Source organism: Rhagoletis pomonella, unplaced genomic scaffold, assembly GCF_013731165.1.
Source record: "Rhagoletis pomonella isolate Grant_MI unplaced genomic scaffold, Rhpom_1.0 Rhpom_scaffold_00007, whole genome shotgun sequence".
Taxonomy (NCBI): Eukaryota; Metazoa; Arthropoda; class Insecta; order Diptera; family Tephritidae; genus Rhagoletis; species Rhagoletis pomonella.
Genome location: NW_023458561.1, coordinates 13584038 through 13599364, shown reverse-complemented (window position 1 = coordinate 13599364; position 15327 = coordinate 13584038). Strand labels below are relative to the sequence as shown.

The 15327-nt window shown below is 33.8% G+C and overlaps 1 protein-coding gene across 5 annotated transcripts in view; it reads left to right on the top strand.

Annotated features, from left to right (window-relative positions):
- LOC118742349 overlaps positions 1–13125 on the top strand; it is a 205477-nt gene extending 192352 nt beyond the window's left edge. For all 5 annotated transcript variants that reach the window (XM_036474351.1, XM_036474354.1, XM_036474353.1 and 2 more), the window contains exons 4-7: positions 6874–7052; positions 7124–7354; positions 7411–7709; positions 11999–13125. In XM_036474351.1, coding sequence (XP_036330244.1) covers positions 6874–7052; positions 7124–7354; positions 7411–7709; positions 11999–12255 — 966 coding nt within the window. In that variant the 3' untranslated portion in view covers positions 12256–13125. The remainder of the gene's footprint in view (positions 1–6873; positions 7053–7123; positions 7355–7410; positions 7710–11998) is intronic.
- The last annotated feature ends 2202 nt before the right edge of the window (positions 13126–15327 follow it).

Here is a 15327-nt window from a genome sequence, read left to right as displayed (position 1 = left end):
CTGAACCAATCAGTGGTATAAGAGATAAGGCTTCTACAGCATAGATTTTGACGATTTTCTCAGTAGACTTTGTATTATTATTTATAAAATAGCTTACGAAATTTATCGGTTTTAGCTGTCCAAATTAAAAAGTTTTACAGTAAAACATCATATCTGAACAATCAGTTGTATGGAGGCAATAGGTTATAGCGACCCGATTCTTCGCCATTTTCACTGTAATTATTTTTTTGATAATGGGAGTTATAACAAAAAATCGCTTATCTGAACAATCAATTGTATGAGAGCTGTATGTAAAAGTGACCCGATCTTTGTTATTTTCACTGTAAGTATTCTGTTGTTAATGGTGGAAGTATTGCAAAATTTCATGTTCCTAGGTGCATAAATGGAGGAGTTATAACGAAAATTCTAATAACTGAACAATCAGTTGTATGGGAGCAGACCTGTTAAATAATGATTAATAATCATAATGATTATTAATTAAAGCATGTTTTTTTGGGTAACCATTTAATGATTAAATACGATTATTTGCACCTTTTTAATGTTTAATAAGTAATTACTTTCAAAAAAATTTAATTAATTAATTAAGTAATTAATTTTAATTACATAATTATTTTCTTATTTTTGATTATAATTATTTTCTTATTTTGGGGATGAGGGATACCTCCCATAGTGAAAATTTTTAATCAGCTCTAACTTCGGAATTATAGTCACATGAACTCGAAATTTGAAATGCACAGATACCTATGTTAGGTGCTTATGGAAAGATATATGTATATAAATGAGTTTGTGAAAAGGGGCGTGGCACATCTTATAGGTGTGGAATCTTTTATCAGCTATAACAGCAGGCAGTATTAGTGATCTCATTGTATTGGATTTTGAAGATTTGTTATAATTGATCAAAGTTAAATTCAAATAAATTATAGATAATATGAAGTTCACCGGGTCATCTTCTAGTCCTTATATATACTCAGTTAATATACCGATTAATATTTACTAAAGTGCTACGAACGTTATTTTTTTAATAATAACTATAATTTAAAGGAATGACACACAATGGCTAGAGTCGTCGCATGTGTGTATTCTTTCATATACATATATATGGGCCGTTCTTACGGTTTATATATTTTTCATCCACTCGCTTATTCCTTACCGAAAATTTTAAATAAAAATTTAACAAGTTTTAACCGCTGATACAGTACAGTTAGCAGTTTAAAATGGGTAACTGGGTAAACTTTATAAAGAAAACATATTCTCTGGCTAAATTAATAAGCCTGCCCGGATAACATAAAATCCCAGGCTTGATAAACATTTGGTGTTATAAAAGTTTTATAAAGCTCTACTTGTAATTAGGAAAAATGCCGAAAAAAATTATATAATTGATTGATTGATAAAAATAGAGAGTTATGGCTATGACAATAGAAACTAGAAAAAAGATACCTCGTGTTGAAAGCAAAAAGGATCTAAAACCAAAAAAAAATATAAATACATTGTTAATCACAAAAAAATGTATGATTCGAAAAATATTGTAAATTTTTTTTTGGTTTTTTTAAGTTAAGGGTAAATAAACCCTTAAACTTACAGTAACGAACAAAAGTATTGGCACAGTAAATTTTACGCAAAATAGGCAAAGTATTTTTTAGAAAAATTCCAAGTATGCAGTTTAATAATCCATTCAATTTTAGTTTATCAAAGTGCAGGTTTGAAGTTGCTTGAAAATCTGAATATAAAATTGCAAATTAGTATGCAGATTTATTGAATTTTCCTGAGTTTTTCACAAAGTTTACACATTTGATTTTTATGTGTTTTAGTGTAGTATGAACTATGTTTTTATAAAAAATTATCGGAAATACTGTGCCAAAACTTTTGTTCGACACTGTACATATAAAAAAATACATACAGTAACTTCTCCCGTTACAATAGTAAAAAATATGTAATTTGCTTTGTAGTGCAATCTTGCGGTTCTTTAAATAAAAAATAGATATCAGAAATTAATTTTTCATATCAATAAGCTCCCAAGCACAGGTTTGTATTAAAAAAAATATATCCGTAACACTTTATTAAATATTAATCTGCATATTTTATCAATTCGTCGGAATATGTTTTTATGTATGTTACCGCGTAACTTTGGACTACGTTATCCGTTTTCTATAATTCTTTTTGAAAGGAAAGGTGGTTCCTCAGAGGTAGTCTCCTACTAATTGAGTGTAGATCCGATAATTGGGCCATGAAGAAAATAACGGTACTTTTAAATTTGTATATGAGAATTGAAGTCGGTTTTGTTTTTTTGTTTAAATTTTACTTTTCTATAAAAGTCGTAGGCCATATTTTTTTGTTAGTTCAATTGTGGAACATTTGTATGAACTGCTTCGGCTAATACTTCGGCTTTTGTTCTCTTTTTATATCGAGGCTGAGTGCATTGTTCGATGGGGTGATATCATTGCCAAACATGATAGTACTTTGTTTGCCATCAATAAACACTATCTTGACGGAGTTACAGTATTCCACATTGATGCGAGCCTCAAAAGTTTTGAGCAATATTTGCGAGTATGGCTTTTAGTTTTTAGGCAGGTAGGTGGCAGGCCTATAGAAAATATTTCTTAATCAATAATTTTTCAAATACTTTTCGCTCGACACCTATATTATAATACATACTTTATCTTATTAACTTAATTGAATTAAATTTTCGAAATTGGTGGCAACTCGACTCAAAAATATTTTCAGTAGTAAGCCTTCTTAAACCCTTTTGATTTGATACCCATATTGCAATATTTAATTTATCTTATCAATTTTATTTAACTAAATTTTGAAACAGGTTGCATCCCCCCTCAAAAATAATTTTGCCTGTAAGCCTTCATAACCTCTTTCTTTTGACACCCATATTGCAATATCTAATTTATGTAATTAATTTACTTATATTGGGATTTTTAAACAGGTGGCAACTCTCTATTTTTTCTGGTTTTAACAATCCGGATATTATAAAAAACAAACCAAAAAAATAAAAATATTCAAATCGGTCAAGCTGTTTTCAAGTCTTAGCGAGGCTAACGGACAGCAATCCAATTTTATATATAAGATATCTTCTTTTAAAAATGCGCAGGCTCGAAATTGAGCTATGGTCTGGAGGAATTTTTTTCTTAGAATTTTATGAAGAATCCGAATATGCTAGGAACAATGTCGAAAAAATCGATCCATACAAATTGACCCGCCCTAATATATATATGTATATATATATTTTTTTATATGAGAATTGAAGTGGGTTTTTTTTTGCTAAAAATTATTTGTATAATTACATTATTAATATAATTATTTGATTATTTTCAATTATTTTGGGGTTTTTTTTTAATTGCATGATTAATATAGTTATTTGATTATTTTGAATTGTTTTCGATTTTTTCATTTTACGATTAATATAATTATTTGATTATTTTTATTTTTTTTATTTTTATTTCAACTTGTGAATAATATATTGTACAATATTCGGCAATGTAATTTCTGTGGTTAATGCTGTAGTGTGAACGATATATAAGAAATTAGCAAATTAAAAGTTATTGTTAAACACCGCTCAGTGTAAATATTGACAAAATGTAATATCTCGAGAACAAAACCATCTAGCGAAATAAATTTAACAGCATTTTAAAGCATTTGAAAAAGAAAATCGAGGAAAAATAATTTCGTTGGATAAAAAAAAAGTTGCCTTCACCTTTCAAATCACCTTCAAATTAGGAGGTTCTCAATTTTTTTTATTTTCTTACCTGAGAACAGTATGAGGTGATCTTTTAAAAAAGTTTAAACAAGTATTTTTGGTGTTCTTGCATCAAGGAATCCCTTTCAATGGTAGCAGGAACCTAAAAAGGCATTTTGCATATTGTTTTAAGTTCATTATATGGTGTTTTTAGGTCAAAAGAAAGACAAAAAATCTAAAATTTTAATTTTGAAGGTCAAAGTAATTTTATTCAATGTGACCTTCAAAATCTATATATTATTCGGAAACAAAGCGCTTATTCCCAGCGATCTACAAGTCACACAGAGACAAATTATACATAAAATTTAAGTGCTCGATCTGAAACTTTGCACAAACTTTTCACATTTAAGATTCATTGAACCATTTTCGAAATATTTGCGTCGAAAGATTTTAAAATTTTTACATTGAGCAAAGCATTGCTACGTTCATTTCGATAGGCAGCGTCTCAGCGGACAATAGGGGAATGAAAAATTGTTCCATATATTCGCTTTCGTTTTTGTTTTTTTTTCATATCGTTCAAAGCATTGCTACATTGGTGTGCATGCACGATTGAGAGAATATCATTCTTGCTTTCGGGAAACACGCTTTGTACTCTCGTTCGTCTGAGTAATTCAAGTTGGCTGACAACAACAATTGCGTACAAAAGAGTTTCTGTGTGTGAATGCAAAGGGCAAAACCAAAACCTAGTCAAAGAAAATGTTCCCTTTGGCTCTGTACATATGTATGTACCAGTGTTGCAAGTTTGTGAGATTTCGCCCTTTTTTCGGGATTTCATGACTAAAAAGGGTGAATGGGATTTTCTGTCGAAAAACGGGATTTTTTGCTTACCATACCAAGCAAGAAAATTAAGTAATTAATAAATAAGAAAAAGCTGATCACTGTGGTAAATTAACGCCGTTCATATGAACCCTATCAGCAGAATTTCATTCACTTTAAATGAATTGTAATAGCAAGTTTATGAGTTATACAAAAAGTAATTGGGAAAAATAAAGTGATATAAGTTTGAAAAACGTGTGGGGAACTCAAGAAGTTGTGTATTTTGAAAACATTGAAAAAATTTCCAATCATGGCTTGTTTTTTTTCAAATTTTTTGAGTTTATAGATTCTGAAAATATTTTGAGTGATTGTATTCTTTGATAATGCAAATAGTAAAATTTGCGATTAGCAAACGTTTGGGAGGTAGTCGTTAACAAAGAGGCAGTAAATAGTTCAATGGTTACTGACATCAAAACGAAAAAGGGAAATAGATTAAGCGAACAAGCATTAAATATGTGTGACTACACAATCTAATTTACTTAACAAACAATCTAATTGTGCGACTTAGGGCCAATTTTTCTGTGCACGGCTGTGGTTTAAAAATAGTTTAAACACCCGAGCTGGCTGGTTTAAACTAAGATTAGCCAATGAAATGTCAGCCATCTGATCAATTCAAACGCGAAAACGAATGAAAAGGCTGTTGTAAAATATGTAGGTTAGAGCGGGTCGAAAATCTAATTTTTCTCCTTGGTAATAGTGATAATATATTGTATCATGAAGTCAACAATAAGCCTGCAAAATATTAGTCTTTTATTTTAATTGTAAGAGCCCGCGCATCGACCGCCAAGTGACCCACAGCGCACCAGTCGAATAAGACCAATTCTTGTTAAAAATTCTGGGTTCAGCAAAAAGGATTTGGTGCATATTATTATATAATGAATCCGTTAATGCAAAAGATAAAGTCAAACATCATTTCTCGCAGCCCTTTAGCTTATCGTTAATCTCAAACTTATCTGTTTTAAACCAAATTGTAATTGTTTTGTTGATAATTGCACTGGCCTATAGTCAAAAGATGTAAAGAACAGCATTAACAATGCTGGCGTCCATTTAGGTCGCTGGTCCCAAATATTCTAATCTTTTTTTTAATATTAGATACAGTTTGCGAACTTTTGCAAATTTAGGAACAATATCGGTAGCTCTAATAGAAAGGCCATTATTTTCCATCATCCTGGAAAAATTTTGTTTATGAAAATGAGTATGGAAACACTGAACAGGCACAACTTCTAGAAACACTAATTTGTTTACTTATGTTTATGCATACAATATAAAAATCAGGGGCGAGATCCGGATGAAAAATTTTGTCGGTTCGGTTCAACGAGAATAACAGGAAAAAGTAAAGGAACACAAAAAACCAAATTTTTAGTCTAAAATAGCAAAAGAATGACAACAACAAAACTAACGTCAAAAAAGAATGGAAATGTATGTACAAAACACATTCACACAAGCACAAGCACAATAAACACTTTATATCAATTATTTTTTGCCTCCTTCCAATTTCAATTCACTTTTTTACTTTTTAGATTATTCTCACTTTTTGCGTATTCTTTAATTTCCGTTAATTTAAATTCAGTTGAGTTTGACACTTTTCAAGATTTTGCCAGCAAAAATTCTTCTGACTAAATCTGACTACTTCGGACTGAAGAATGTCACTCTCACTGAGTGTTGCTCTCACATTTTTGCTGTCATTTTCGAGTTAAGGAACGCTTTTTGGACTAAATCTGACTACTTCGGACTTTTTCTGACTATTTATGGGAGATAAGGAACGCAACTAATGTTGGCAGACATCAGACTGCCCCTCAATGGTTTTACCTTGTTATGTTTTTTATCGTGGTTTTACGTGTTTTTGATACTTTTTTATGATGTTTTTTGCTTCTCCTGTAAAATAAAAAATTTTTTGGCTAGGGACTTTGTGAATTAAGGTGACGATATGTAAACCGTTCATCCTGGAAGTTTTTAAATGATTATTTAACCAAATATTTTAAATCAATTCAAAGGCCATATAAATTTTAGATAGTGTTTGGCACGCGGAAATCTGGGAATGTTTAAAAGAAATATATCAGAAGAAAAAAATGCTTCCGTATTCAACTTCATATTCTTTCTTTTATTTCCACGAACTGTTTGCTCCTCTCGTCATATGAACCCCGGTAATAATTTTTTAAGAGTAGTTTTGGTTTCGCAAAAAACTAAAAGTGTCACACAAAACTATTGGTGATAATTACAAAAAAAAACATAATTTTCTTTTTCTAGTATAATATTTAGTCTCTGTGTACGTACGAATAAATAATACCTCTTGCACGAATAAATTTCTTCCTTAGGGCAAGAAGGTGTACTATCATAAGATTATCATTGAATCTCCTGAGGGTAAGGAGATAGTCAGCGTTAAGTGTATTACAACCGAACCCTTCTATAATGCACTCATGATGAATGTCACCAAACGCGAGCACCATGGCATTGTAAGGCGCGATGTTCTACCGGCTGGGTTTCAAGAGCCAGAGTAAGTTTTGTCTATAAATATGTAACTCGACATATTGTATACATTTGCATTTTTTAATGATTTATTTATAGAGACTTGGAGATTACCACTTCTTTGACAGAACGTGCACCGGAACCACGCCTATCGATAGGTGTCAATCAAAATGGAAAAAAGGTCACTGGTGACCTCACAGTTACTCCTGGTACACCATTGACAATGGAAATAAATTTGGATCGTGACTCTGCTCCCGTCTACGGGCTAGGAGTGAATTATCTTGAAGTAACTGACACTCGCCAGCTCTCTGAAACCATAGTTTTCAAAGGGTAAACAAAAGTTTAAAAAATTTAAATGTAATGTCTATTCAACAATGATTATTCAGGTGCACAGTGGACCCGTATCTCTTCGAAAATTTCAACACTATTGATGGCGACACACTGACAGCGAAATTCAAAGCGTTTAAATTCCCCGATTCCTCTTACGTACAATTCCGTGCAACGGTCAATGTCTGTCTAGACAAATGTCTCGGAACTCAATGCTCAAATGGACAAGTCGGTTATGGACGCAGAAGACGGGATACCACTGAGCTATTAGCTCAGGGTTTGATGGATACCAATAAAGTGTACGAGATATCTTTGGCCATGTTCATAAAAATCAACGACATTGAAGGCGTCAATCGTAGTGAGTCCATTGATATTTTTCAATATTAATTACATGCATATATATTAGCGTGATCCAAAATAACTAGCCTATCGAATTTATGGCGTTAAGCTGATGCCAGATAAAACTTTGTAGCTTTGCGTGACATTTATAACTTTGCCAGCAAAGCGCCAGACGCAAAATGTATGCCACAATGAACGCCAAGAAAACAATGTTGTACCGCTTTTTACTCATCAAAGTTGCTGCGGATTTTAATTATTTTGATTTAAAATTATCAGCAATGTAATTAAGTTTTATGTTTCTGCATGAAAACCCGAATTTGGACGAAACAAAATAAATATTGAACCGGCTGATTGTCAAAGCGCGCAAAAAGATGGGAGTTGACCATCTTTTCGCTTCGCGCTGCCGCTTCAACGACTTATGTGGCATGCTTTGTGCATTTTCATACAATTCATCTTATCTGTCAAAGCGAATCTGTCACGTAAAGCGAAGCAAAAGTTTTATGTGACATCAGCTTTAGAATTACCTATTTACTGAGAAGAACATTCTCCCATTTGGAAAAAATTGTATTTTAATTTTAAAAGGTGTCGGTGGGCATTTGAAATTTTCCATGTAAATAACATGTAAAAAAATTTGTATTCGTAAATTTTTTCTAGGCATATTCTTGTAGGGCATCTCTAGAAAATTACCCTGAATTTGGTTGACTTAGACACGATTAATAGTATTAAACAGGGACCCAAAATAATTATTATCCTACTATTTGAGATCAAAAACGTCGCCTTGTTTTAAAGGAAATTTTTTTCGTCTTTGTATAATAATTATTTCGAGAAATATCTTTTTTCGTCTCGCAGGACAGTTATTTTCAGATGGAAATTATTTACGTCTTTTCATAATAATCATATGGAATTTTTTTTTTTATTCGTCTTCGGTACGCTTATTTCGAGACGAATATGATTTACGTCTTCTCTTAATAATTATGAGGGACTTTTATTTTTTTTCATTCCCCGGGACGTTTATTTTAATACGGAAAGGATTTACGTCTTTTCATAATAATTATATGTGACTTTTATTTTTCTCGTCTCTCGTGACGTTTATTTCAGGACGACAATGATTTACGTCCCACATTTTCTCTTAATAGAATCGGTACACACGAAATTAAACGCAAATGTCTCCGTGCTCGATTATTGATTCGCTAACATCTGGCAACCTTTTTCGAAAAACTGAAACTATGTAAAAGCAAAGCCCTTTAATTTGACACCTCATTTTTGAAAATCTAACGAACGATACAGATTTGATGACATGAACAATCGTGGCGTTTAATATTTAACGCGTTAAAAAACCGAACTCAATTAAGAAGTTTCATTTCAATAAAAGTACCATATAATTATTAAGAGAATATGTAAATCATTTCCGTCTTGAAATAAGCGTCCCGAGAGACGAAAAAAATAAAAATCCCACATAATCATTATGAGAAACATAAATCATAAAAATCCGTTATAATTATTATGAAAAAAAATTTATATCTTAAAATAATCATGCCGCGAGACGAAAACAACTTGTCCATTGTTCAGTAATAATTATAGAGCAATATTTAATTTTAGAATGTTCGGCAGCTAGAAGCGTCAAGTAGATGAATACTGCGAACAAGGCGAATTTATACAAGGTGCTGTTACTGGAGTATTTAGATTTTCGCCGCGGTATTTCTTAATGTCAAAATAATAGGTTTGTATCAAGGCGAATTAATATAAGGTGATAGCAGGAGTACAAAAACAAAAATTTACATGTATTTTGTTTTTGCTTTGGTGGCATAAACTGTCAAAATCTGTAAGAGTGTGTGTAGAAATTCAAACAAAATTTTTCAATTTGATATCAGAAGCCGTGCGGCGAAACACATACACAAAATCAGCTGAGCTAGTAACACCACCTTATATAAATTCGCCTTGGTTTGTATAGTAACTTCTCCAGTAAAACATTGCAGCCAGAGCGTAAAAGCAAAATAGAGCGTAAAATTGATAAGAAAAGAAAACTAGCAGAAAAAGTTACTGAACGCAAAACTAGTAAAAACTTGCAAGTGAATAGTTTTGATATTCTGCTGTAAACATATTACTGTTTATAAAACAGTTTTAAACTCTTTGCTTTTCACACAAGCACTTACACAGTCTAGTACATCATTAATATTTTGATTTCCACTCATTTTACTATGACATTTATTCTTCTTCTTCTTCTGCTAGCTAATTTCTGCTAGTAGAAATTTCACTAGCAAGAATTTGCAGCTCTCCCGTGTTGTTGCGCTCTCGATTTGTTGCTCTCCTGCAAATTTTTTTGTTTATCATCAGGGAACGGATTTTATGGAAATTGCCTTTTTTTCTGCTAAAGAGATAGAGTATATTCGATTAAGAATGTCCACGATTTAGCTTTCCCTGATTCCATATATACACATTTGATTTTGCCTTTTTTAAAGATATTTGCCTTTTTTAAGATATTTGCCTTTTTTGCCTTTTCTACCTTTAAAAAGGTGATTATAGCGTTTACAATTTTTTTTTTAAGATTAAAAAATATACACATTGCCCATGCGGCTTATAGAAGCGCAGAGCCCCTTGCCAAATTGGTGTTGGAAAAATTCAAAGCCGTTTTCTCAGCTAACGAAGGCTTGGATACAATAAGGGGTGTGGATAAAACTATAAAGGGCGAGGAAAACGCCCTTATTCCTGATAATATGAACGTTTCAAACGTTCCATATTTAAATTGGGCTCCCTTGTATCAACTTACGTCGATCGCACATTTAGTACAATCAAGGCTTTTCTTCGCGAAAATCGAATCAAAATGCTGCCAGAAAACTTCAAAATGTATCTTGTGGTTCAATGTTACTACAACTATACAGATTAAAGTTTTATGAGTTAGAAACTCGGAAGGATAAAATAGTCAAAGATTCAAAGTACAAATTTTTCATATAATGAAACTAGTTCATAGTTTTTCTCTTTTTACTTGTAATATAAACATTTCTAAAAAAATATATTTTTTGATTGTTCTTCGTATTTTCTGTCTTTTTTTAGTGCCTTATTTTGCTTTTTTTGCAATACCTTTTTTTTGCCTTTTCCTGCCTTTTTCGCTGTTTTATTTTGCCTTTTTTACAATACCTAGTGCCTTTTCCTGTCTTTTTCGCTATTTTATTTTGCCTTTTCCAGCCTATTTCGTTACTTTATTTTGCCTTTTTTATAGGTTTTTAGGTCCTAAAAATCCGTTCCCTGGTTATCATACACTTTTCCAGTAAAAATTTGCAGCTTTCTTCTAATATGAATTCGCCTTGTTTACAACAAGCACATCATTTTGACATTAGGAAGTACCGCGGCGAAAATCTAAATTCGCCAGTAACACCACCTTGTTTAAATTCCCCTTGACTGCGAACAGCGAGAGAATGAGAGATAAACTTCAGAACGTTCTATAGTTGCCATGAGTGCGAGCGCAGGTATATAAAGCCGCCGTTACAGATAGAAGACAAGTCAGCTGCAAGTTAGCAAGCTACCAGTCAAATTGTAAACCAGAGATCAATTTTGTTAAGCAAGTTTTGTAAAGTGATTTAATTGCTTTAACTAGTGTTGTTAATTGTTGTTAATGCATAAACAAGTATTGTGAAGTGTTTGTTGTACAATAAAGTTAATTGTACTGTAATTTGGTCATCGTGAGCGTTTGTTTAACAATCCAGCGATACGAACCTGGAGATTTTTGGTAATTCCCAAGACCGATAGAATACTGTATTCGTAAACTGAATTTTATTATTAAGCAGAATATTAATGTTTAAAAATGCAATAAAAAATAAATAAATGGACTAAAACTCTCTCTTCTCCGGTTTACAATCAAAATTTTCTACACATTTTGTATTATTTTAGTGTAAGTTTTTTCATTTAGCAGGCATATTTCCAATCATAAAGCCTTAAAACTGCGTATTTCTGCTTTTCATAGCCCGTAATTATATATATTTTTCAGTCTTGACAATCAACATTAAGGCCATTTTTTGAGAATTGATTGTCCTTAAAGAATATGTCAATATATTTCATTTCAAGCGGTTCAATAGTTATTAAATCTTTAATGAAAACTAATTTTTGTACATGTTATTTACATGGAAAATTTCAAATGACCGACACCTTTGAAAATTGCCATACAAATTTTTCCAAATGGAAAATTTTTCTTCTCAGTAAATAGGTCCTTTTAAGACCATAAATTCGTTAGGTTAGTTATTTTGGATCCCTCTAATATATATTTTTATGTGAAAAATTATACATGAGTATGTTAACCAAAAACTTTGTTTTCAGATGAAGTACTACAATTGGAGGAGAAATTGCGTGAGCTGAAATTGGCTAATCAGCGTCTGGCGCGCAACAGTCGCGTTCATTTCGGCGAGTCCTTAAAGGCCTTTGATCAGCCATTAATGTCCGAGCCAGCGTTCGTGGTTGACGAGAGGGAACTTAGTCAAGCCCAAATAAGCGCAAGCAGCGCTACCTCAAGCAGGTCACTGGGATGGCTACTTTTGCTACTGGGACTTTACACAATTGTTCGGAAATTTATGTAAATAGAACTTCGACCTACAACCCAAAAACTTGTCCACGGAAGTTGCAATGGCTTTTAAAAATTTCACCTACTCAAGAAAAGTATAAAATGGGAGGATGTAATATGCCCGAGTGAATTACCTAGTATAAAGTAGCCACAGGGAAATGAGAAATAATATTCAGGTTGCATTGGAAAAGAGTGTATGTAATACATATGTGTCAATTTTTAGTAAATGGTACATATCATTATACGTATGCGTGTAGTTGCATTAAATCTTAGTAAGAACGTTTGCAAATAGTACTTATTAACTGCCATCAAAACTGTGGAATATTAAAAAAACTAAAAGATTATAAACATTTTAAATTAAAATAAAACAAAATATACATACATACATACTAATAATTAGAGCTCGAATTTTTATGCTAAAAAATAAGCCTAAAATATGTACCCTCTACCTAAACATACTTAAGCAGTACTTACTTATATACCAGCATAAACATTTTGCTTAATGTTATGATACTACGTATGTACATATTTTCCGGCCTTTTTTAACTTAAAACTCCGAGCTTTACTAAATAATCATGATAGAGAAAAATGAGAACGTACATACATCTAAGAAATCAGTATGGCAGCTGAAAATTATGACTAACTTTTGTACCAATTTAAATACGTAGTATGTTAAAAGCTTAGGGTCCAGGTTTAATAAAAAATACGTAGTATTTTTCTTGAAGAATTTTCAGCAGATTTTACTGACGATAAATTTTGTTTCTAACGATTAAGTCACTACTAGTCTACTAAGATAAAAAGTTTTGTTTAAGCTAATTCAAAAATAATTTTAATAATAAGCAAAGGAAAAATAACTAATAAATATCGATTCTATATATATTACTAAGTACCTTGACTTAAGATTTTCTTTGTTATTTTAGGCCTCATTGGGAGTGTCGCGTCGCATCGAAAATTACAGGCATTCAGGGTTGCCACTGACTAAAAAAATACTTACCATCCACTTGAAAGGAAATTTACCAAATATGGAAAATATCTACCAATAACTTTTTTTAGTTATTTTTATAAAAACTATAGTTTTGTACTATCGTTTCTACAAAAGCGAAAGTTATGAAACTAAAGGCAACAACGAAACTTTATCATTTGGAGTTCTTCTTCTTCTTATTTGGCGCTGTAACCGCCTAAGCGATTTTGGCCGAGTTCAAAACAGCACGCCAGTCATTTCTCTTCTGTGCTAACTGACGCCAATTGAAAATGCCAAGTGAAGCCAAGTCCTTCTCCACCTGGTCTTTCCAACGCAGAGGAGGCCTTCCTCTTCCTCTGTTACCAGCATCGCGGCCCGCGTTGAATATTTTCAGAGCAGGAGCGTTTCTGTCCATCCGAACGACATGGCCAAGCCAGCGGAGCCGCTGAATTTTAATTCGCTGCACTATGTCTATATCGTTGTAAAGCTCATACAGCTCATCGTTAAATCGTCTGCGATATTCGCCATCACCAACGCGTAAAGGTCCGTAAATCTTTCGCAGATTCTTTCTCTCGAAAACTCCAAGAGCCGCCTCATCAGATGCTTTCATTGTCCATGCTTCCGCGCCATACACCAGCACAGGCATGATGAGTGACTTATAGAGTGTGATCTTTGTACGACGAGAGAGGACTTTACTTCTCAATTGCCTACTCAGCCCAAAGGAGTGATTCTCCGTTGGATTTCAAGGCTGACATTATTATTGGTGTTAATGCTGGTTCCCAAATAAACGAAGTCGTCTACTTTTTCAAACTTGTAACTGTCAACAGTGACGTGGGTGCCAAGACGCGTATGCTCTGACTGTTTGTGTGCTGACAGGAGATACTTCGTTTTGTCCTCGTTCACCACCAGACCCACTTCTTTGCTTTGCTTTGCTTTGCTTCTCTATCCAATCCCGAGAAGGCAGAACAGACGTAGCCCTTGTTTTTACCGATAATATCGATGTCGTCGGCATACGCCAGCAATTATACGCTCTTATAAAGTATTGTGCCTGAGCGGTTCAGTTCTGCGGCTCTTATTATCTTCTCCAACATAAGATTAAAGAAATCACACGAAAGGGAGTCCCCTTGTCTGAAACCTCGTTTGGTATCAAACGGCTCGGAGAGGTCCTTCCCTATTCTGACGGAGCTGGTGGTATTGCTCAACGTCATTTTACACAGCCGTATTAGTTTCGCGGGGATACCAAATTCAGACATCGCGGCATAAAGGCAACTTCTCTTCGTGCTGTCGAAAGCGGCTTTGAAATCGACAAATAGATGGTGTGTGTCGATCCTATTCTCGCGGGTCTTTTCCAAGATTTGGCGTATTGTGAATACCTGATCTATGGTGGATTTTCCAGGCCTAAAGCCACACTGATAAGGTCCAATCAGCTCGTTGACGGTGGGCTTCAGTCTTTCGCACAATACGCTCGATAAGACCTTGTAACCTATGCTTAGAAGGCTAATTCCGCGGTAGTTGGCGTGTATGGCGGGGTCGCCTTTCTTGTGGATTGGGCAGAGCACACTTAAATTCCAGTCGTCGGGCATGCGTTCATCTGACCATATTCTGTACGAGCTGATGCATGCACCTCATCAGCTTCTCGCCGCCGTACTTGAATAACTCGGCTGGCACTCCGTCAGCTCCAGCAGCTTTGTTGTTTTTCAGCCGCGTAATCGCTATTCGTACCTCGTCATAGTCAGGCGGTGGGACAGCTACTCCATCATCATCAACTGGGGACTCGGGTTCGTCTTCCTCACTACTTTCAGCGCTGCTACCATTCAGTAGGTTATAAAAGTGTTCCCTCCACAATTTAAGTATATTCTGGACATCGGTCACTAGGTCGCCATTGTTGTTCTTACAGGAGTTCGCCCCGGTCTTGAAACCTTCCGTAAGTCGCCTAACCCTCTGGTAGAATTTTCGGGTGTTCTTCCTGTCGGCCAGCATCTCAAGCTCTTCGCACTCACGTATTTCGGCCTCTCTCTTCTTATTGCGGCAAATACGTCTCGCTTCCTTCTTCAGTTCCCTATAACGGTCCCACATGGCTCGCGTTGCGCCCGATCGCAGCGTGGCCCTGTAGGCGGCATCTTTTTT